Genomic DNA, 23578 nt, shown 5'->3' on the forward strand with positions numbered 1-23578 from the left:
TATCTTTATCTCCACCATCTGCAACTTCCCCAGTTTCCCCATGGTCTCTATCATCTCCACGATGTACACCTCCACCTCGATCTTTACCAGCACCTTTATCACCTCCCTCCAAACCACTCGCGCCACCCTGCTTATTGCCTTTCATGCAGCACTTATAAGCATCCGAGTATGGATCTTTCTTTGAATCTTTTTCAAGCAGGTTATCAGATCCGAGTATAACTCATCGTAGCTAAGTTGATCAGTATCGCATTCTTTCGCCAAACGTGCCATCTCAATTTTGTATGCATCCTGATATGCCTTGGTATCTTGTTGACTTTTACTCCATTCAAATTCAGTGCATTTATTCTCAGGAATATCACATTGCGGTTCGCAGTACTTGTGTTTGCGCTTGAGACGCTGCTTAGGCTTGGGACCTGGGCGTTCCATGTCAAGAGCATTTCGAAGAGAAACTTTAGGTTGACTTTGGCTAAATGGGCAGTAAAACCAGTTGAGTGCATTGCTTGCGTCTACGACTTCCCGTACAGCGGGCTTTCTATCGATTTTCGACTGCAGTTTCTGGCGATTAAGGACATAGTTTTCAGAAGTCCGCTCTGGGTAGTTCTCACTCTCAGGCGGAATGGTTTTTGGTTTGATGGTTTTAGGCTTGGGACGGTTAACCTTATCAAGGCATTTTGAAATTAGTTGATTAAAAACAATTGCTTCCGGCTTGTGAATAGCTGAGCCTATGCCGTAGAACCGAAGCGAGTCCTTTTTCGGACTACGTTTCCAGACCTCAACGATATCATCGTTCTCCATGTCAAATGGACGTTCACAGCCATTGTCCTCCAGCGCATGAGCTAACCATTGGGCTGTGAGATCAGGACTACACGGAGATACTGGAGGTCGAATGCTGGGGTACATTTCCTTATTTCGATAGTTGAACGTTTTACAGTTCTGGACTTGCATCGCATCGTAGAGTGACATATTTGGTTCTTGTAGGCGACGCATGATTTTCAATTTTCATAAAAATTTGTGGTCTATTGAAACATAAAATTTATAAAATCTTTTTTTTACATTTATTTAAAAAAAAAGTTTGTAAGTATTTGATTCAAATCATTTTACATAATGAACTTGCAGCACGCAAATGACACAGCCTAGTTTATACTATAACATTCAAGTAGGCTATGAAATTAACTGACAAAAGGAATTTAGGATACAATTTCAATTCTGGTAATTTCTATTGATAAATATGCGATTCCAATTACACTTCCAGATGGACACAATGCCTGACACACCCTTCGCCCACCGCAGTGAATGTTATTGTACTGTATCTGTTATCTATTTATTTATATAAAGCTATAAGCTCATCAACACTATAATCTCGATTTAGTGAAAAATAAACAAAATTACTGGATCATAGTAGATCCACAACTTATGAAATACACCGATATAAACCAACAATGAAAAATGCATTTGACTTGGCTACTGCAACTATTGTTGCTTGCTAAGGGCATTGAAGACAATTGCAGAAGCGCTGGCATATACGACGCCGTAGATCCTCTACATTAAATATCAGCTCATTCTCGACAATGCAATGCTTGGGTCCGAGAAGCTTCTGTAGCTGCTGCATGGCATCCAAACAGTCGCAATACTCCCCCAACTTGGGGTTACGACAGAAGCAGTTGTCGCAGGCAATGGGATCACACTTGTGCTGGGGTGCGCGATACTCGGGTTGGCGGCACTTGAGATACTCGCGGTGGCACATTCGTTTGTAGTAGTCCCGAAGCTGGCGTCGTTTCTCTTCCTGCTTCATTTGACGGATGAGCGGAGAGTCTGGTTCATGTCGTCGTTTCATGAACTCACACATTTCACAAGGGCAATCGGGAATTTCAATTTTTTTTTCAAAGTCGACTAGTTTGGGAGGTTTTTTGTCTGGTTTATCGTACTCAGTCGATTTGTCTGGCTTATCCGTTTCTGAAATCAAAGGATCTGATGGACCTTCAGTTTCCTTTTCAGGTGATTCCTCCAATGGTGGGTCCTTTTTTGGTGGTTTTTTGTCTGCTTTGTCTGGCTTGTCCGGTTTTTTTTTTTTTTGCTTATCGGGTACATCGGATGATATATCAGTTTCTCGCGGTTTATCGGGCGGTTTGTCACCTTTCTCCTTAGGTGGTTTTTCCGATTTTCCAGTCTCTTCATCTTTCACTGGCTTCTCTTTCTCCGGCTTTTCTTCTTCTGGCTTCTCTTTTTCTTTCTCTGGCTTCTCTTTCTCTGGCTTCTCTTTCTCTTTCTCTGGCTTCTCTTTCTCTTTCTCTGGCTTCTCTTTCTCTGGATTTTCCTCTTCATCCACAGGCCCACCTTTATCTTTTACGATACGCGGAGGAGGTATAACTTTTTTCTTGTTAGTCGAAGTAAGGTCGGGAGGAACAACAGGAATATCTAGACTGTGTTTCGAGCGATGCTTACAGCATTTGTCATAAAGCGTACAAATTGGGTCTTCTGCGGAGATCTTTTCAAAGCAGGTGACCAGTTCCGAATACAGCTCGTCGTAATTTTTGGGCTCCGAATCAGCTTTTTTCTCCATTTGTGCCAATTCCGTTTTAAATGTCATTTCAACTGGCTTGGGATCTTCTTTATATTTCCTCCATTCGTAGTCCGTACATTTGTTCTGCGGAATACCACATTGCCGATCGCAGTACATATGCCTGCGTCTAAGACCATGCTTGGGCTTCGGAATTGGCCGTTCCATGTCGAGGGACGTTGCGAGTGGCATCTGAGGATGGTCTTCGACGAACGGGTGTTTGTTCACAATTGAATGGGGACAGTGAAGCCAAGTAAGTGCATCGTGTGCATTTATCTTTTTCTGTACAGTGGGCATCCTAGTGACCTTCGCCTGCAGCAACGGTTGATTAAGCACAAAGGGTCCACATGGCCCAGTAGAATACGGAATGATTGTTGGGCTAAGCAACTCAGTTTTTTTCGCTGCCTGCTTGACTTCGCTGGCCTTGTGTAGGGATTTTGAAATCGCCTGGTTAAACACTATCGCCTCTGGTTCGTGAATTTGTGAGCCAACGCCGTAATAGCTTAGCGTATGCTTATTTGGGCTGTGTTTCCAAACATCTATCAAATCATCTTGCTCCATATCAAAGCGGCGTCCACAGCCAGCATCCTCAACCGCTTCAACTAACCACTCAGCTGTTTGGTAATTACTACATTTGGATACAGCAGGTCGGACGCTGGGATATGTCTCACGGTCAAGTACCCTGAATGTCTTGCAGTTCTGCAAACGCATCACTTCGTATGGAGACAAATGAGTCCATTCAATCGCCATTTCGGGTAATTGCTCCTGTCTTTGCTTACTCTGATTACTCCAAACGACATTCTCTGTTTTATCTGCACTTGGTTTATTCGGTTTTTTTAATCCCTGAAGATCAAGACGTCCAGAGTTAAGCTTAATTGCGTCCGACGAGTTAGGATTACACTTTGATACTGGTGGATGGATGCTTGGATATATTTCGTTCTTTCGAAAGTTATGCATCTTGCAGTTCTGTACTCGCATCATATCTTTCAAAGTATGCTGGCTCATCTCAGGCGGCTTTTGGGAATGTTTTACCTCCTGCGAAAATTGTCTTCGATGTTTACGCATTTTGTTTTTGGATAATTACAAGAGTTTGTTTAATTTAGCTTCACAATAATTTTGTCAAATGTTTCTACACTAAAATCGAAACGTCAAAGGAAAACAGATCAAATTACTGCTCTTTTTAATATTTATAATGAGCACCATCCAAACAAATTTGGGAAAATGAAATTGACATACAATTATTAAAGTCAGCAGCGAGCATCCTTCGGAAATCTACTCCGCTCCTGGCCAACCTAATGAGGGTTCTTAAAATTAATATACTCAGCCGGAGCTAAAGGATTAGCTGGAATCAGCACAGACACTGCCCTCCTCCCCCTCCCCCATTAACTAAATACAGTTCAACGCCAACCCCCAAAAAAGCGCAGACTCTCTGAGAGCAGCGTGTGAAGCAATTAAGATAATCACCGTAGTCATTTCCGCTTTACGCTTCCTTCTCAAAAGTCCTTCAACGTTACCTGTGTGTGCTTATCCGCGACTTTTACATTATTCAGTACGACAAATTTGCCAGAATTAGTTTTTAGTTAAAAGCAAATTATGGCGCTCTCAGATAAGCTGAGCAAAAGGCACGTGTGAGAGGACAGAGTGCAAACTCTTAAAGCGTTTAATGGCTAAACGCGTTTAGGGAGCGATGGCGATTAAAGTGAATGACACTTTAATTGTCATAGCCTGTCCCGTGATTATCTGGCAGCAGCAGCAGCAGCAGCAGTAGTCTGTCTGTCTGGTCTGTCAAACTGAGCCAAGTCAAAGCCAAGTCAAGCCTTTATAATAGACATATATAATGTACTCTTTATTGTTTTCGTTATGCATTTAAATCGGCTTCGTCCTGGCCACAACTAATCAGATTGTAATCTATTTTGACGGCCAAAGCCAAAGGTAGCTTTGCATCGTTGCTTTATTGACATGGCCTTTGATTGAAAATCGAATCCAATTGCAGCTTAACATTGACTTAGGTCGAGGTCAAGCTAAACCCTTGGACTCTCCGCACCGTTGATGAAGTTGACCATAATACTATTATTACATTTTTAATAGTTTTGAATTGAGTTATAGAACGAACAATATGCTTTGTATGCTCTCGAAAGCTTGAAATGGAAACTGCTAAGTTTGTCCTTCTGCTTTTTGTCACACAATCTGACCATGTTTATTGTAGCTATCTTCATTTTAATGCACTGTTAAATTCGTATTTGATTACATTGAATTTTATAGCGCAAATAGAGCGTCTCTTTTATGGTTTAAATCAATTTACGACTCTCTTTACATTAAATTGTCAACTCACTTTTATTTATTGCTATTTTAGAGTACCCTAATCTTGCGTCCATTTAAAAGTCCACAAAAATACTGTGGAGCAATTTATGATTTGGCAGTGCCGAAAACTTTGATCACCGATAAAGGGTTATAGGTTGCACAGTAATAAATTTATATTTTATATACACGCAGCTAATAATTTTTGTGTTCTTCTTTAATATGCCATATTTTTGCTGAACATGGTCTAATAATAAGAACATCATCATATATAAACATTACACAATATGTGTATACACATACACAACGTAGTACATGTTTTTGCCAAGGACATTTGTCTGTAGTTATCCAGCAGTTTGTCAAATGTCCCCAAGTTGCCAGCCACGACAGGAGAGCTGACGACAAAACACACACAGCTTGGCTCACGGCTTACTGAAAATATCAAGACATGACTCGCCTCAAAACTAATGCCAAATTCATGCTGCTCATGCCCCAAACCCCCCTCCAGGCATTTTCTGTGTGTGTTCGTGTTCATGTTTGAGTCATGCATTTTAAAAGACGCTGATAATCCTGAAGGTGATTTTGGATTTGCCATTAAACGCCCAGCAGGGTTGGCAACAATATAGTCCATAGTTTTGCAGTAGATACGAGACTGGCAAGCAGTGTCACAGCAACTGCCTCTGCCACTGCCACTGGCACTTTCATTGCCACGGCAACTGGCACTCTGTCGGTGCAACTGCCACTCAGTCTGTGCAACTGCCGCTCAGTCCGCGCCAAGAATGTCGGACAATGGAAGCTGGTAACTTGACAACAAAGCCAAAACTAATACCCTCGCTTGTCTCGCCAAACTGTCGCTTGTCCCTTTTAAAGTTTTTTTTTAAACATGATGTGTGATTATCTGGCAAACGGGTATATTTGCATTTAACCCAGTTGTGTTCCTTACACCCTTCATAGCCTATCTAGATTTTCACGCAAAATTGTCTGCTGTGTTTTTATGCAAATATATACATTGTGGATGAGAATTACAAACGAAGCTTATCCCAAGTTTAACCATGTCAGTTACTTTTTGTTAATTTAAATATTTATTATGCCAGTTTTACGCAATCAATGTTAATATGTAAAATTTAAAAAATGTGTTCACGTTTACAGAAACTTTAACGAAAATTTAAAAAATAATTACTGAAATATAATAACAAAATAGTACACAATATTTAATAAAGCTTCGCACACGCTGTCAGGATTATATTAAAGATTTTATTAAGAACCCCAACCATTTAATTAAATATGTTGCCGAGTGTATTAAATATTTGTCAACATATCATTTTGAGACAGCAGTTTATTACATACATATAGACTCTTGAGGTTGCCTCGGTCACGTTGGCTGTGTTATAACAGTTGATTTGCTGGGAGTGCCCATTGTGGGCCGCCCATTCCGCACCCCGTGTAAATCCATTTTGTGGCATTTAATTGAAATATGGCGCCCTAGAGTAGTCCAGTTGTGCACGCGTTTTGCTGTCCAGTTATCTGAGTTACGAGCAGCCAAATGAGCTTTGTCGGCACATTCAGTGGATTAGGGCTAAGGATATGGCTTCGATTTACGAGTACACACAGTGGTACTATCACTGGCCATAAAACTTCATTTTGGCGTGTGCTTTATGCCTGGTAATTAATAATACTCATTGCTTGTTTGGCTCTGTCTGTATTTGCAGGACGCTAAGCTGCGCCAGATTGTGACAATGGGACCGCAGGATACACTGGAGGAGAAGACCGTCACCATTTGCTATGGCTCTGATTTTGTCAACATGACATTTGTCAACTTCTGCTGCACACGACGGGACATTGCCCAGGTATGTTGAAAAAGGGGTAGCCGCTCAAGGGACAAGTTTGGTGCTGGCCGAAGAGTGTTGCTGGTGTTGCGCGTTCCTGGCAGCATTCCAACAGCCAACAGCCAACAGCTGCTCATTATGGCCAATTGACAACTTGACGACAATTGAAATGCGAGCATTGAAGGGGCATCAAAAGCTATTTGCAACCCAAAAACTGGGTCACACACGAGCACACACACACACACACACATAATACATACACATGAAAACTCATTTGTGAATTCGGAAGTGGGTCGCGGGCGCGAAACTGCTAATAAGCACAGGCATATTCCGCATCTGAATTTCGTACGCAATTTGAAGGCTTTTCAAAGTCGCCAAAAATATAAAATGTAATATTTTTCTCACTTTTATTTAATTAGTTTATATTAAGTTTGCCAAATCAGCGCATAATCCAAAAATACTATTCAATTAATATCAGCTGCAATCTATTTATATTTATTTTTTCAATTGAATGAGTTTTTAGATTGTGGAATAAAAACATTTGAAATTATTTTCAAAATATCCATTTTAGTATTTATTAAAAAAAATCAAAGGTTGACAAATTCATTTCTTGTTACAAATCAGCGAATAAGTAAAAATTAATGTTAAATTTACAACCTAATTTAATTAACTAATAATTTTTGGGATTTCAATCCGATAAGATTTGGCGTTTTTCTAAGATTTTTGTGACTAAAAAGAATCAGTTGTGATAAGAAATAAAAAACAAAAACATTTTAATCGGAAATGTTAACGATTATAATCCAAATTTGACACATTTGAAGAGCTTGCGGAATGCGAAACACGCTCGATTATGACCTCTACACATACCATCACACACTCACACACACACACACACTAACACACACACTCACACACTCACACTCACACACACACACATACACATACTTACGTATCAGTCATTAGGATCATTTTGGGACACACCTGTACCCCGTGGGCAGGCTGGGGCTATTTTTAACCGTTTGCCGAATGCGCGTAAAAATATAAGTGACTGTCGAACACATTTTATTGATTTAACATGTGGGCTGGGGTGCCACGCCTTTTCCCTGTCTGATTGGACACAATCCCAATACGTTTCAGAATCGCTGTTCATATTCAATCCGACCACCCCCTGCCCCAAACCCTCCGTCACCATGACCGTCTCCGTGTCCATCTGCCCCCTTCATAATGCCACGCCTCGCACAGAGGTGACCTTGCTCTTGTTAGCGCGAACAGCATTCTGCTGCTGGCTGGTCAAAATCAATGTTCTATATTTTATCACGGGCGCGTCTATCCGGGAATACAGTCAGAGCCGGACACGGACACGGACATGGACACGGACACGGACACGGACGAAAGCTGATGTTGTGGCATGTGCGTGCATTCATATTATTGTTATTATTTTTGGCACGCGTCGCAAACGATTCTATAAACAAAATCGAATGCCAACATTTCATAAACTTTTACGGAATTTCGGGGCACAAAAATATAATCCGCACTAAATAAATAAACATGCTGCTTTCGACATACATGTTGCCCAAAATGTATGCACAAAAGAGAAAGATTTGCTTGAATAGTCGCAAAAACAAACAAAAACAAAAGCAGCGCTTTGTAGACTCGTCTGTTGGCAAATGCAATTAAACTCCGACATATAGAGGGGTCTGTCTCTTTATCCAATCGATAATACGATATTCGTTTATACTTACATAAATCTTAATCACCTCTTAAAGGAATTTTACTATTTTTGACTATTAAATGGTAGCTTTCCCACACAGAGGAAACACGAGATTTTCGCTTAAGATTGACTTACAAATTTTGCATCAAAAAGTAAAGATTATTCACTAAACGCTTATCTTAACAATAGAGAATACTCTGATTTGTTGAAAGTGACCCGATTTTCCGAACCCAGGACTTCTGCTTATGGTTTGACCTCCAGTATAAAAGTATATTTCAAATTGGAAACATGATTTTCGCTCGAATCTCATGTAAAACCCAACAAAAAATCACAATTTAGGGTAGTTTCCAAACTTTGCTGACCTTTCTCACACCGCAAATTCAATGGAATTGAATTCAAGCAAAAGAACTTTATACTCGTTGTTCTTTTATATCAAGTCCGACTCCTATATTCAAGTTCTCAAATGTTTCTTTTCACATTTCATTTTCCCTTCTCATCCCCCATAAGCCAACTAATAAATCTTTAAACTTTTTGGCCTTATGCTAAAGTTTTTGAATATATCAAATATCCAGCCCTCTTTCGTTTTTCTTATAATATATCAATTTAATGTTGCCCGTAGCCAATTCTCTTCGAAAATTCAATTATAATCGTATAACATTGACATTGACATCAATCTCAGGCAATCTCTCATTGCCAAAATTTCTTGGGGCTGGGCAGGGAAATTTGGAAATCTCATGTGTTTTATTTGCAAATCTCATGTTACGCACCCAAAAACGTTGCTCTCTGTGTTGTCTCTATAACCTCTGCGATGACCTTCTAACATTTGGCTTTGCATTGTCTACTTGCAGATCTGGTCGGATGGCCTCATCAAACTGGCCTACAGTCTGTCCCAGCTAAATGGCTCGGCGAATATGTTTCTGTTGAAGGCTCACACAAAACTCTGTCTGCAGGTGGACAAAAGCGGACGCATACCAGTGAAAAAGTAATTGCCATTGTAGCATTCTAGTCCAAACCCCAAACTCACCCCCATTTCTGACTGACCCCCCGCTGGGGATTCAGAGTTGAAGAAGGATTGTGGTTGTGGTTTATAGTTTTTAGTTTTTGGCTTTTGTGCATTGTGTATTGAAGCATTTGACAATATTTGTTAAGTGTTGCCTAGCAAATTGAAATTTACGCCAATTTCCCTTTCGCATTTCTTCCTCCCCCCGGCACTCTTCCCCTATATTTCTCTATCGCTGTTTGTTTGCCACTGTCTGCCAACCGAACGCAACAATTCAATATGGCTGGAACGTGGCTCATGCATCACTGACGACGACGACGACGACAACATCATCAACACGAACCACATTGTCTGGCCGGACAACGAAACTCCCGTCGCCCCATTCCAACCATTCCTCTTTTGGAAATCCTTCTGTTGTCGTGTTGCTGGTCGTGACCACTTTAGCATCATTAAACTTTTTGCACAAAATAAAGAGGATCGGAAACGTGTGGAGAAGGCGCTGGACGTGACCGGCTTGCCATCGGGCAAAGTCGATAGCATATCGGTGTCGAAATTTCAATTTGAGGACTTTTACAATTTGTACAAATATCTGACGCAGCGTTCCGAGGTGGAGCGCTTATTCGATAGCATGTGAGTGTCAGCCAGCCAGCCAGCCAGGCAGCCAGCCAGCTACCCAATCAATTCAATTGCAATTTGCCAAAGCTAATCCTCTTTATCCACCTCATTCCAATTTTAACACTTGAAGCGTGGGTAACTCGAAGCGCAAGTGCATGTCCATAGCGCAGCTGGTGGAATTTCTGAACAAGACGCAACGCGATCCGCGTCTTAATGAGATACTCTATCCCTATGCGAATCCGGCGCGCGCCAAGGAGCTCATCCAGCAATACGAGCCCAACAAATTCAACGCACAAAAGGGCCAACTCAGTTTGGATGGCTTTTTAAGGTAAGTTTTTTTTTTGCCTTCCTCCAAAATCTGTTGCAAAAAGGAAATTTAAAAAAAAAAAATTAGTTAGACACTCAGACACGGCGCCTGAGCCTGACAGCTTAGCGTGCTGTTAGAGTCACTTGACTGCACTCCAAGCCAGGCACAGATGAGCAGCGCTCGCGAGTGCTAAGACGACATCATCAACAGCAGCAGCAACAACAGCAACCAGTCCTTTAGTCAGCCGCACACTTCACTGTTGCTGACGCTCAGGCAGAGACGCCACCCATTGTGTCCTTCACATACAACACATATGCAACATATGCAAATAAAAAAGCGAATAATGTGCAAAATGTGCAACGAGTGCTGCCACATCAGTTGCGAGGCATAGATTGGCTTGTTTGAGCGAAAATAAATGATAAAAGCAGATAGGAAAACGCATGAATGCTCTCAGCTAGCGAAATCGTATGCCAATTCTTGTCGCTAAGCTCATTAAAATATTAAATCTTCTTTAGTGAAAACTTCGAGACGCACTTTATCTTTGAAATCCTATGCAAAGTTATCATTGTTGGCATTACAACAATGTCAAAGTACTTTGCTAGTTTCTTGCGCTTTAAAAATACAGTTTGACAAGGTCACAAAATTTTTATATTTTTTTTATATTTAAGATCATAAATTAAAATTATTATTGGCTTTTACCAAGAGTGCTTTTATAGAGATGTTGACTTAGGAAAACTTTTAGGCATCACTGCATAGAGTAATAAATTTACCACTTTTTTTAGTAAATTAATTTTTTTATTTATAATAAATTTTACTGGCCAGTTGCACTTTAGCTTGAAGTGCTCATAACTCTTGGGAAATACATTTAAGCTCACCAGCAGATGGCACTTTAAATCAACTGCAGTTATTATACGATTATACTTTGCGTTCTATTTTAGGTATCTCATGGGCGATGATAATCCAATAATGGCGCCCAATAAGCTTGATCTCTGCGATGATATGGATCATCCGATGTCGCACTACTTCATCAACTCATCGCATAACACCTACCTAACGGGCCATCAGATAACGGGCAAATCCTCCGTGGAGATATACAGGCAATGCCTGCTCGCTGGCTGCAGGTGAGTGTTGTGCGGGTGTAGAGATACTATTACTGAGAGCCACGTGGTAGGCGATTTTAATTACGCAGTTTGCTTATGTGTGTGTGAGTGTGTGTGTGTGCGTGTGTGTGTGTGTGTTTGTGTGTTTGTGTGTGTGTGTGTATGTGTGTTTGTGTGTGTGTGGTCAGTTTCATATATTTTTGGATGCTGGCCGTGACCTTGTTGCAGTTCTGCTATTAATTTGTGTGTGTGCTTGTGTGTGTGTGTCTGAGTTTGTGTGTGTGTGCGGTGGCCTTTATTTAATACACACACTTGCAAAAGTTTCAGGTGTGTATGTGTGTGGGTTTGTGTGTATGCATGTTTGCCGCTGCGTTGGTTTTTAGTACAACGGAAATTGCATGGTCGCCATTTTTATTGCCGCCGCCATCATCAACATCATGTTGCTGCCACAGTCGCAGTCGCAGTCGCAGTCGCCGTCGCCGTCACCATCGCTGCTGGCGTTGATGATGCCACACATCAGAAAATTTATTGACGCAAATGTTGTTGCTGCTGCCAAGGACATGGTGAACGTTGCCACTATTATTGTTATTGTGCTGCTGGCTTTGTCCGCATTGACTGATAAACACTTTTTTATGCGTCGCCATTTTGTTGATTTGCGTCAGTTAATTTTATCGCCGCACTTGCGTTGTTACACTTTGATAAGTCATGTACTTATCAAAGCAATTGTTTTCCATCTCCTGCATCTTCTTCATCTTCTTCTTGTTCTTGCGATGCAGATGCGTCGAACTGGACTTTTGGAATGGACGCACCGAGGAGCCGGTCATTGTCCATGGCTACACATTTGTGCCCGAAATCTTTGCCAAGGACGTGCTCGAGGCAATCGCGGAGTGCGCATTTAAAACATCCGAATACCCTGTGATATTGAGTTTCGAGAATCACTGCAATCCCCGGCAACAGGTGAGTAAGTCCAACAGCCAAATACAAATATTTGAGAAAGCCCAGCAGCCATTGAATTAAGTTTGAGCCCGCATCTCGACTGCAGCCTGCCAGAAAGTAACTTGTCCTAAACTAATAGTAGCCAAAAGCCAACTCAAACACCCATTGTTGAATCGTGTGCGGGCGTGTCTACGTGATATAAACTGACAAGTAGGTCGCCTATGCGGGTGGTTGGTTGGTGTTGAGCCTGCCAATGCAAAAAAAGCTACAAAACAGAATGAACCCAAAAAAAAAACCAGCAAACACGACTTTAAACAAGATACTTAAAACTTAATCATGACTTAAATCAGCTCAAAATGAGTTAAAACCAGACGAACTAAAGCAATACAGACTCAGCACAAGCTAAATCAACCCAAAATGCCTTATGGATATGGATAGAAGGAGCAAACACGACTTTAAACGGGACAAATTGAATCAGGACAACACAATCGTATATGACTTTAAGTACACTAATCACGGCTTAAATCAATGCAAAATAACTTACGACTTAAATCTCTACAAACCCTATTTCTACGCTTTGACCCAACTCAGCTCAGCACAATTCAACTCAACACTAAACCTAACCTAAATCGTTCAAGCAGGCTCAATCACGACTCAAAACCACTGTAATGGATATAACACAATGTTATACGAATTAAAATAGAGTCAGCAACGTCAGTTTTCCATATCGTGTTGTAATTTTTGTTATACATTGGGAATTTGAAAACACGCACCCATCTGTAGCAATGTTCCGCTCTCAGCTCTCGCTCAAACAATACGTCAGGAAGCAAACATGGCAACTTACACGTGCACGTGTGCATCCCATTCCAATGGGAGTCGAAAGTTGCTGCCTACCTTATCTTCCTGCCACAATACACACACACACACACACACTCCCACACACACTCCCACAACCAGCACTCGCAGACCCCAGCTCAAATATGGACAAGTAGCGGCTGTGGTTGGGTAAATCTCGGAAGCTACTCGAAAGGTAATTGCCTGATGCTTTAGCTCCACGAGATAATAACAAAAGCAAACTTTTTTTTACAGTAGCATCAAACGTGTGGCAAGAGGGGGGTGATGTAAGTGGGGGCAGAGTAGGCATCTGGCTAAAGTTTAACCATTAAAAGTAGTTACATAAACTAAATTTACCATGGGGAGCAGGTAAAACTAACACACACAAACGCAGACAGGCAGAGAGGCAGACGGGCAGACAGACTGCCCACGTGCTTGCTTACTTATATGAAAGTTGCAAGGGAACTTTGCTGTCTGCGGGCTAGTTGTGTCGAAGGAAGCGGTTGGGGTATTAACTCATCAAATTTCAGTTAGCCGCCAGTTAGTAAAATGTTGCAATTTTTCGTGTTTTTTATTGTTGGTTTTTTCAGGCAAAGATTGCCAACTATTGCCGCGAAATCTTTGGCGATATGCTGTTGGACAAACCGCTCGATTCGCATCCGCTGGAGCCAAATGCGGACTTGCCGCCACCATCGATGCTGCGGCGCAAGATCATTATCAAGAACAAGAAGAAGCATCATCATCATCATCACCATCATCACAAGAAACCATCGGCATTGGGCACACCAGCTGCCGGCAATAAACTCACATCGGCAAACTCAGGTAAGCCCACAAACAACAAATATGCCTTGTCTTTTTGGGTGATTTCATTTCGAATGCCACATGTCGTATACATAATGCGTAATGTGTAATGCGTAATGTTGGCATTGTTGTTGCTGCTGTTGTTGTTGCAGCCATAACTCTTATGCCGCGCTGCTGTTGCAGTGCCCCTCGCTGCCATCTAATTGCAAATAAGCTCGTCCTTCTACTTTCTGTAAGCAACGACTTTTTAACTCATTTCCCCAACTATATTCAAAGCGAAGGAAGTGTAGCGCCTCGGCCAAAGACAATGGCTACAGCACAAGGCCGATTCATACAGCAGATAAACCATATATAAAACAAGAATTGAAATGTGTTCACATAATTAAATAGAATCTAAAAATATAATAAACTGAAATATCAAATTTATTTCTCTAAGTTGCTCAGAGTAGAACGTTGTTCTTATTTCAATTTAAGAGAACCAACGAATGCAATCACTTTTTCTTTGTTTCACAGAAAAAAGTGAAAATACAACTCAACAAACTATTTATACTGAAAGTGTAAAGGAACAACAAGTTGCACAAGAAAAGCAATAACATGAATGAAAGCTCATCCTTTCTTTGAATTTCATTCCCTTTTTCTCTACAAATAAATTCATTTTATTGCACCTTCGACAACAATAACTTTAACGCTCACTTTGTAGTTTGATGACGATGATGATAGCGATCTAAGATTGTGTAAACTTTGTGCGTTCGTTTTGTTCATTAATTTAACTCAGTTTGAGTATTTTTATTACGCGTGTCAATTTAGATTGTTTAAATCAGCTGCTGATTAACTGTCAACATCGCATTCATCTTGGCTGTTGTCTAATCCTTCATTAAGCCTCTTCGAGATGTTGATGCTGATGAGATATGATGGGATATGGTTAACAACTATTATATATGTATATATATATATTTTCTGTTCTCTTTCCAAATGCGTACTCCTTGGATTTCTTTGTTTCCTTTATTCGTCTGTGCTTGGTTTACGAAAGTAGTTGTAACATGTACATAAATACATAATAGAGTCAAAAATTATAATAATCTCTGCATCAATGGATATTTGTGTTCGGCATAGAAATGGCTCTTGGTTGGTCTAAAGTATACAATCCTGTCATTATGACTGGAATTATGCATTTCGGTTAGCCATTGAGTTGATTATTTAGATAAAATCAATATCATCGACTCAACTCGAATGGCCATATGTTGTGTGGAACTCTTAAAGAGAACATTTCGTTTGGCTGACTGCTTTTTGGTTTCGGTTCGATTCGTTTGCTCTGCACTCGTATAAAGTTTTATTAGTATTTAGCATATAAATGTGTTTAGTTGTCTGCCAGCCGTCCCGCTGGCTAATGGGCCACAGACTGCTACTGCGAGTCCTGTAGGATCCATTTCCATGCACAACTGCACAATTTACCCATGGCTGACACTCAACGCCATTTTGCGTCACTTTGCTCTGCTCGCTCCTTCACCCACTGCCCGTGCACGTTGACATTTTGCTCATGAATTGCAAAAAGCCAATTTATAAATGCAAATGACTTTTGCCACTGGCTGCAGTCTCGGTCGACGTCGCCGTCAGAGTAACAGTCGCTTGGCGTCGCTGCAATCAACTGGGAAGAAACTTGGTTCCCAGCTGAGCACCAGCATTGCTGCAAATACTACATAGTTGGCTAGTGAATATACATATGTATTATACACTGTATGTCTAAAAGTCATATTTGTTCCCCAGACGCGTCACGCGCTTCTCCTCCTCCTCCGCTCGGCAACAGTTTCTCAAACTAATCCCAGCGCAATTGGCCAATTGGCACTGCCAGCGTCTCTTGGCATCCATTTTTTTAACTTTGTTCGCGTACTTAATGCGATTAATTTTTTTTTATTATCCCCATGCATATTATATAATGGGAGCAGCAATTCTTTAACGGGGTATCTTTTTTTTATGTCTCAAAAACTTTATAGTAAATGGACATACATATTTTATACCATTTTTTTGTTGTACACAAATTGATATAGAATGGGTAGTAGAGATAGCTGTTTGGGTTGGCTTAAATATGCTTAGAATTATAAATATGTACATATTAAGCTGGCTGTAGGTCCTTAAAATTTATTCTTCGTTTGATGATATCACTATTTTATCGTCATTCCTTTATAATGCAAATATCTACAATCATTTTCTTTGGCACGATGAAAAAGTGTTTCGCCTGGGGATTTGAAAGACTTTCTTTCGCCTTGGTGAACATAAAAGCGTTTTGCAAGGCACATATTATATGCAATAATAACAAACATTCGAATGTTCCTAACATTATTTTATTATCCTTTTGACACTATTTCATTGCTTATAACAGAATGTCTTGTTTAAAATTCACGTCTTTCAACTTTCATTTAATATCTATCTATCTACTTTAATAGATCCATCTATTCAAACACACACTCTTTCTATCTATTCATCCATCTATCCATAAATCAATCTACTCATCTCTCTAACAATCATCTATCATCCAGAATAAAATTAAGTGCGAATTACTAAAATGCCTCTAATAAACTTTCTATGCAATAACTTATCTTTCCATCGATGATTCTTCTCATGTGTGCTAAAGGATATAGTAGTCCATTCCCTTAGCAGCTATATGGTATAGTGCTTGAAACAGCCCGACTCAAAATGTTAATCAAGCCAGCTTCAAGGCTGAGAGACGAACAGGGAATCTGAACTTTGAGCAGACTCCACAACTCAAACATTCTCATTTGACTTTATTGTTGTGTTGCATATCTGCATTTTATTCAATAAATGTTTTCTTTTATTCCGCAGTGGATGCGGCGGCGAAGGCTGCAGCAGCTGCCAATGCGCAACAAGTGGCTGCCGCAGCGCAAGACGAAGCAGGAGCTGGGGCGGCAGCAGCAGGACGCACAATGACAGGCGCCGCAAATGGTGACATTGTTAGCGGAGGACATGCGCCGCCGTTGCAAGTAAGTATTGCTATATGCTTAATATATATATATATGTAAATATATATAAACATATATATATGTTTAATGCATAAGGGTAAATGTGTGTATGTGTGTGGGCGTGGCATTGGCATGCCTGTAATTGCATTTAATGGCAGCACACACACAGACACAGACACAGACATCCCACTATATGTGATGTTTGGTGGCACTCGACTCAGCAGGAATCGGTTGATTTGTTGTCGCATTGTTTGTCTGCCCCTAGACAAACCCCACCCCCACCCAACCCCCGCTCCCGCAACCCCTACGTCCCCAATTCAACAAGCAAACGGAATGGAGGCATTTCAGTTGTTGTTTTTGGTGTTGATTGTCGACATTGCTGTGTTTACGCTCTGCGTTTACATACGTCGTAATGATAACACACTCACACACACACACACACATACACACACATACACACAGTCACACTTATGAATATAAATGCAAATACCCACACAATACACACATATGCATGAAATGCTGGATAAATGGATGAATTGAAAAACTGGTCGACGACCAGCGACAGTCAACCAGACGTAAACCAGAACAATAAAAAGGGTTTCCTTTACAATTCAGGACGATAATAATGTTAAGCATCGTGACTTGCTGTTCCTGATTACCGATTAAAACTATCTTTAATTTATCCTCTGCGATATGGTGATCTAAGCAGAGAGATGATTGCGTATTTTTTTAGTACGGTTGCCAGCTCAACTAACAGATTAAATAGATGAATTCGAATACATTTATTATGTATACAATTATGTATACAATAGTTAACATATTTTTATTTAAACTTGACAAATTTAAATGTTGCTTTACCGCTACTCTAGGCTATGATAAGGAAACAGCCTAAACAGATATTAGTAATATCCGAATAATCAAACGAATTTCAATTCAAATTTGAATTTAGATGAGTGTGTTGGTTGTTGCTGAGTAAATGTGCTTGTGAAATTGACAGCTGCTTATTTAGAGTGTGCCTGACAATCACCATTCGTATAGACTTAACTTAATTCTTCACTTTCGGTAATTCTCAACACAACATGTTCTAATTCAGTTGGTTTATAATTCCACAATTAACTGCGAATGAAACTCGACTCACATTCAAATAAATTCCTCGAAATGTCTGATGAGCTTCTGCCACATTTGAGGTCGTTTTCATAGCATTCATGTCATCATCAGCCTCATAATTGCCTCCATACATATATCCTTTTGACCAGTGCCATGGTTAAATGGCTGCTGCGTAGGCAACAAGAGCAGACTGCATATAAATTTAATTGCACATTTGACTATTGGAGCGAACAGCATGATTTTGGGGGGAAACCATGAATCAGGAAAACCATGAGTCATGCAAAACGTCGACCAGTTTTCGAGTTTGCCTAATTTTGGCCAAACAAATCCGCCACAACAGCAATAAGGGTCTACAGTTTGAGCAGCACTGTTCGCATTATAGTTTTTGACTGATTAAGCTTGAATTTGACAGAACTACATATTCAGATGTCTATAATATTTTGCACTGCAAGCGAAATGAGATACAAACTGGAAAATGGAGACTACAGAAACGGGCAATGGATAATGGATAATGGATAATGCATAATGGCTAAGAGCCAAAGGGAAATGGGAGATGGGAAATGGGAGGGGAAGCGACTATGAGAGATTGTTGTGAGTGAACTTCGTGTCAGCCATGCATAATACAATAGCCACATGGACTCCATTGTAAGCCAGCCTCCAGCCCCGCCCACTGCAACCCCCCCACCACCCCCCCCCCCCCCCTGTGCAACACAATCTACGCCATTTTCTTGCCATTATGCATTGTGTGCTGCTTGCACTATTGACACCGACCCCATTGACTTTCGCCCGTCCGTCCAGCTGTCCAGATGTTCGCCTGTCGGATCTGTTGCAGCGATAACAACAGAAAATTATAAAAAGCTTTCGTATATTGGCAGCTGCGCCAATATCGAGCCCGTGACCGACCGTGGCTATTAAATTGTATAAAAACATGCAACATGTCGCATTATGTCTGTCATTTTTGTAGCTGTAATCTATAAATAATGTATATATTTATAAATGCCCACACACAATCATGTTTTCATGAATTATTGAGCTGATATGCATTTTTTAATTCTTGTTATTGATAAAGCAGTCCATCAATTTGAATTATTGTTAAACTTTTGTTTAACTTCAAGTTTGAGCAACTTCTGCCATTAATTTGAATATGTTCAATAAGTGACTTTTCTGGCCAATTTAACAGTTTGATTAATTTATAAAAATCTTTAAATCTTCATAAATATATTTACGAATATTTATAAAAAACTATTTTTTGTATCTTTATCAGTCTAGTCACTTACAAAATGATTTCATTATAGATATGCACATTTATACACATTTTGGAAAGCGTCTTTTGCGTTTCTAATATTTAAAAATAATTGCTGGCGATTTGATTTATTTGTCTAGACGTTTTTAGCCTTGGCTCCGTCTTGCAAATTCTTTCAGTGTGGCCAATTATTCCCGGTGGAGTTGAATACATTTTGGCCACCACTTTTGTTGTTGCATAGCAAATGCCTTTAATATAAAAAGTTTCTGAAATTAGACAATTTAATTCCGAGAAATCTAATTTAAAAAAGTTTCTTAGGGATTAAAAAACCGATTAAGACCATTGCAAATGATGGCATAATTCCAATATCTTTGATTGTGTTCAATTTTGTAGCAAATACGTCAGAGCTCAAAGGATAGCACCGGCTCCTCCGACTCGGACAGTTCGAGCGAAGATGAATCCCTGCCCAATACAACACCCAGTCTGCCCAGTGGCAATGAACCACAACCGGATAAGGCGCAAAAGGAAACGGAGGCGGGTGCAGAGATCTCAGCGTTAGTCAACTATGTGCAACCCATACACTTTAGCTCCTTTGAGTCAGCGGAGAGTAAGTACCAGCAAACTGCACTGCATCCATTAAGATACTAACTCATGTCCACATCCAACTCAATTGCGACACAGAGAAGGGCCGCTGCTATGAGATGTCCTCGTTCGATGAGAAGCAGGCGATGACACTGCTCAAGGATCGACCGATTGAGTTCGTCAACTACAACAAGCATCAGTTGTCGAGAGTTTATCCGGCTGGCACTCGATTCGATAGCTCCAATTTTATGCCGCAGGTGTTCTGGAATGCCGGCTGTCAGCTGGTGGCACTGAACTTTCAGACCCTCGATCTGGCCATGCAACTGAATCTGGGCATCTTTGAGTACAACGCCCGCTCCGGTTATTTGTTGAAGCCGGAGTTCATGCGACGCTCCGATCGTCGCCTCGATCCATTTGCCGAGAGCACCGTGGATGGCATTATTGCCGGCACCGTTTCGATTACCGTATTATCCGGGCAATTCCTCACCGATAAGCGCGTGAACACCTTTGTCGAGGTGGACATGTTTGGCCTGCCGGCGGATACGGTGCGCAAGAAGTTTCGCACCAAGACTGTGCGTGACAATGGCATGAATCCCGTCTACGACGAGGAGCCGTTCGTCTTCAAGAAGGTGGTGCTGCCGGAGCTGGCGAGCATGCGGATCGCTGCTTATGAGGAGGGTGGCAAGCTGATCGGGCATCGGGTGCTGCCCGTGATTGGTCTCTGTCCCGGCTATCGTCATGTGAATCTCCGCTCCGAGGTGGGTCAGCCGATTGCGCTCGCCTCGCTCTTCCTGTGCGTCGTCGTCAAGGACTATGTGCCCGACGATCTATCCAATTTCGCCGAGGCTCTCGCCAATCCCATCAAATACCAGAGCGAGCAGGAGAAGCGCGGAATGCAGCTGTCGGTGCTGACGGATGGTACGGATGCCGTCGCAAATGCCGATGACGATCTGACCAAGTCATGTAAGTTGCTCTTGTCCATCGACCAGTTGGAAGAAAGACCCTGCTCTAAGCAGCACGATGATGATGATGAAGTACCTCTGTAGCATTCGAGTTGCGTTTTAATTTTACTTTCTTTTCTTTCTACTTTTCTTTTGTATGTTCAAATGTAAACTTTCGGTTAAACTTTTGGATTTTGGATTTGGTTAAACGCACACGCACCTCCTTCCCCAAAAAAATAAATAAAAATAAAACAACCAACACCACCACACAACCAACACCACCAAAAACCACCACCACACAAAACGGTTAACGGACACACAAACTGCACCAAAAAAAAAAAAAAAAAACCCTGAAAAACCCCCGAAACCCCGAAAACCCCCCGAAACCCTCTTCCCAATTCCACTTTTACTCGCTCGATCTCTCTCGCTCTCTCCGCTCTCTCTCTCTCTCTCTCTCTGTCTCTCGCTCGCTGTCCCTATCTGCTTTCTGCCCGATTGTCTCTGATTCTACAGTCGTTTTCGTTAAAGTAGGTCACCAAAAGAAGGAGCTAATTCCGGTGCCGCAAACCACATCGCCCAAGCCACGTCCAAGCATCTCCGTACAGGCCACCATCAGTGTGGATCTGCCGTCAGATCGCACGGACGGACAACGGAACGATGATAGCAGCATTGCCATTCTACAGCACGAAAGCTCGTTGGATGCATCGGGCAGCACATCGCTCAGACAGGTGGATACCTCACAGTTCGATGTGAATCGCGTGTTCGCCGAGCCGCTGGACAAGATACTCGAACACAAGTCGGTGCGCGAGAAACGACTAGAGATGGAAAAGAAACTGGAATCGTTGCGCAAGAAGCACGACAAGGAGAAGCTCAAGATCGCTGGCCAGAAGTCGAGTCCCCTCGACGGCGGCAAGAAGCCCAAATTCACCATCACCAACAAGCTGGTGAAGCGTCTGAGCAACCGCAGCCTGTAAGTGCCCGGCGCGGCAACGTTGTGCGTGATTCCCAATGACGCCATTAAAATTAGTAATTGTTTCTCTACGTACAGTGAGCCGGGTGTCGAAGTGCCCGCCTGCCCCATCGATCTGGGCGACAGCAGCGAGGAGAGCGCCGGTGCCGCAGATGAGGCAGCATCCAGCAGCATGGAGGGATCAGTCAGCTCCCGTTTGCGCCACGCCTGCCGGGAGTATACCACACAGTATCGGGACCTGCAGGAGAAGTACCATGAGGCCATCTACACAGCGGCCGAGAAGGTGCTGAAGAACTCGCAGGCGAGCCAAATGAAACAGATGAAGGCTTCGCTGGACAAGGAGGCCGGTGAGGTGATGCATCAGTTGCAGGAGGCGCGACGCAATGAGGTCAAGAAGATCGCAGCGGTGCACAAGGATCGCGACGAGCTGGTCAGGTAAGCGTTAATAACATCGCTGCCAACCTAGTCATATTCATCATAAAAACCAAAATACTTTCCTTACCCTGCAACAGAATGAAACGCGAGGTGCGCAGCTCTGTGGTGGAACGTGGCGTCGCGGAACGGACGCGCCTCAAGCAGACCTTCGAAAGCCGCACGAATGAGCTGCAGAAGCATCACGATGCGGTGCGCTTCGAACTCGACTTACATCGCTCCAGGGTGGGTCAATTATATATTTCAATATATATTCTATTTAGTTGATCATCATCACTTATCTTTCTAACATGTCCTTTTACTATTCTTCTACTAAATATTATTTTATATAAAAACAACTGTTTTGTTGATAATTTTATCTTAACTGAGCTTTCCAATAATAAGTTTAAATATCAGGATAGAATTCTGCAACGAATCAGATTATTTATACTCATAGTAAAAATCTGAATAATCGCTCTTGTGCCATTTTTAAACAATGCCCTCTCTTCCCAACAGGCCCGTCAAATACTCGACAAGGACGCTGAATCTCGCAGCTGTGTCTCCAACAATGGCTTCCTGGTGCTCTTCCATGCACCGCACCATCACAGCTGTCCCGCATCCCGACCGCTCTCTGGCAATAATCTCTCACTCAATTTGGATGGTGGTGCCTGCGGTGGTGCTGTCGGTGGCGGTGCAGGACTTGCCATCTCGCCAGCCAAGTCGCACAATAGCATTACGGCGGAGATGAAGACGTAAAGGATAAAAAATAAATTAATATACAAAACTTGGAGTAGGATCGGTAAAAAACAGGACGTGTTGTTGTCTTCAGTTTTTCAGTATTTGCGACAGTTGTGTTAAGGAAACAAGAGCAAAAGAAACGAAAACAAAAACAAAAACTAACAAAAGAAAATAGAAAAAGAATATAAAATGCAGAAATAATCTTCGTAGCGATTAGTTTTCTAGATCTAAATAACTGTAATTGTAATTGAAAGAAAATGCGTTTTCTAACTGAACAAACTAGCTGTACTCTAGCGCATGAATATCTATATCTGTACTATATATATATATATATGTATATATATATATATATATATATATATATACAAAGGTGTCTATATGTTGTGTAACTGTAACAGTCGGTGTATTTATTATGTATGTGAATGACTCATATGTTTATCGATTAGATACTTAAACAATAATTCTATTCTATCTCTAGACCGAACCTTTTAAACGGTTTCTTCCTATTCGAACTATGCTGAAACTCTGAGTGTCTAAATCCTTAAGCATACACTTATATTATTTATTTAACTAAAACGATGAAGAAGACGAAGAAAAGGAAGAAAAAAACAAAAAAACAAAAACAA

The 23578-nt window shown here is 41.4% G+C and overlaps 2 protein-coding genes across 10 annotated transcripts in view; one reads left to right on the top strand and one right to left on the bottom strand.

Annotated features, from left to right (window-relative positions):
• Window positions 1-23109, top strand: part of LOC6562523 (1-phosphatidylinositol 4,5-bisphosphate phosphodiesterase classes I and II) — a 60674-nt gene extending 37565 nt beyond the window's left edge. For 4 of the 9 annotated variants that reach the window (XM_032736025.1, XM_043214394.1, XM_001988371.2 and 1 more), the window contains exons 4-17: window positions 6565-6702; window positions 9241-9374; window positions 9837-10022; window positions 10138-10335; window positions 11253-11435; window positions 12191-12371; window positions 13775-14006; window positions 16824-16981; window positions 19704-19917; window positions 19992-20855; window positions 21347-21803; window positions 21861-22238; window positions 22316-22460; window positions 22731-23109. In XM_032736025.1, the coding sequence (XP_032591916.1) occupies window positions 6565-6702; window positions 9241-9374; window positions 9837-10022; window positions 10138-10335; window positions 11253-11435; window positions 12191-12371; window positions 13775-14006; window positions 16824-16981; window positions 19704-19917; window positions 19992-20855; window positions 21347-21803; window positions 21861-22238; window positions 22316-22460; window positions 22731-22970 (3708 nt within the window). In that variant the 3' untranslated portion in view covers window positions 22971-23109. The remainder of the gene's footprint in view (window positions 1-6564; window positions 6703-9240; window positions 9375-9836; window positions 10023-10137; window positions 10336-11252; window positions 11436-12190; window positions 12372-13774; window positions 14007-16823; window positions 16982-19703; window positions 19918-19991; window positions 20856-21346; window positions 21804-21860; window positions 22239-22315; window positions 22461-22730) is intronic. The other 5 variants (XM_032736028.1, XM_032736026.1, XM_032736029.1 and 2 more) reach the window with 5 other exon arrangements.
• On the bottom strand, window positions 65-1009 carry LOC122322411. The gene has a single exon (XM_043214395.1). The coding sequence runs from the start codon at window positions 985-987 to the stop codon at window positions 142-144; it is 846 nt and encodes a 281-aa protein (XP_043070330.1). The 5' UTR covers window positions 988-1009; the 3' UTR covers window positions 65-141.
• Window positions 23110-23578: the final 469 nt, after the last annotated feature.

The sequence above is a fragment of the Drosophila grimshawi genome, unplaced genomic scaffold (assembly GCF_018153295.1).
Source record: "Drosophila grimshawi isolate 15287-2541.00 unplaced genomic scaffold, ASM1815329v1 contig_1377, whole genome shotgun sequence".
Classification (NCBI taxonomy): Eukaryota; Metazoa; Arthropoda; class Insecta; order Diptera; family Drosophilidae; genus Drosophila; species Drosophila grimshawi.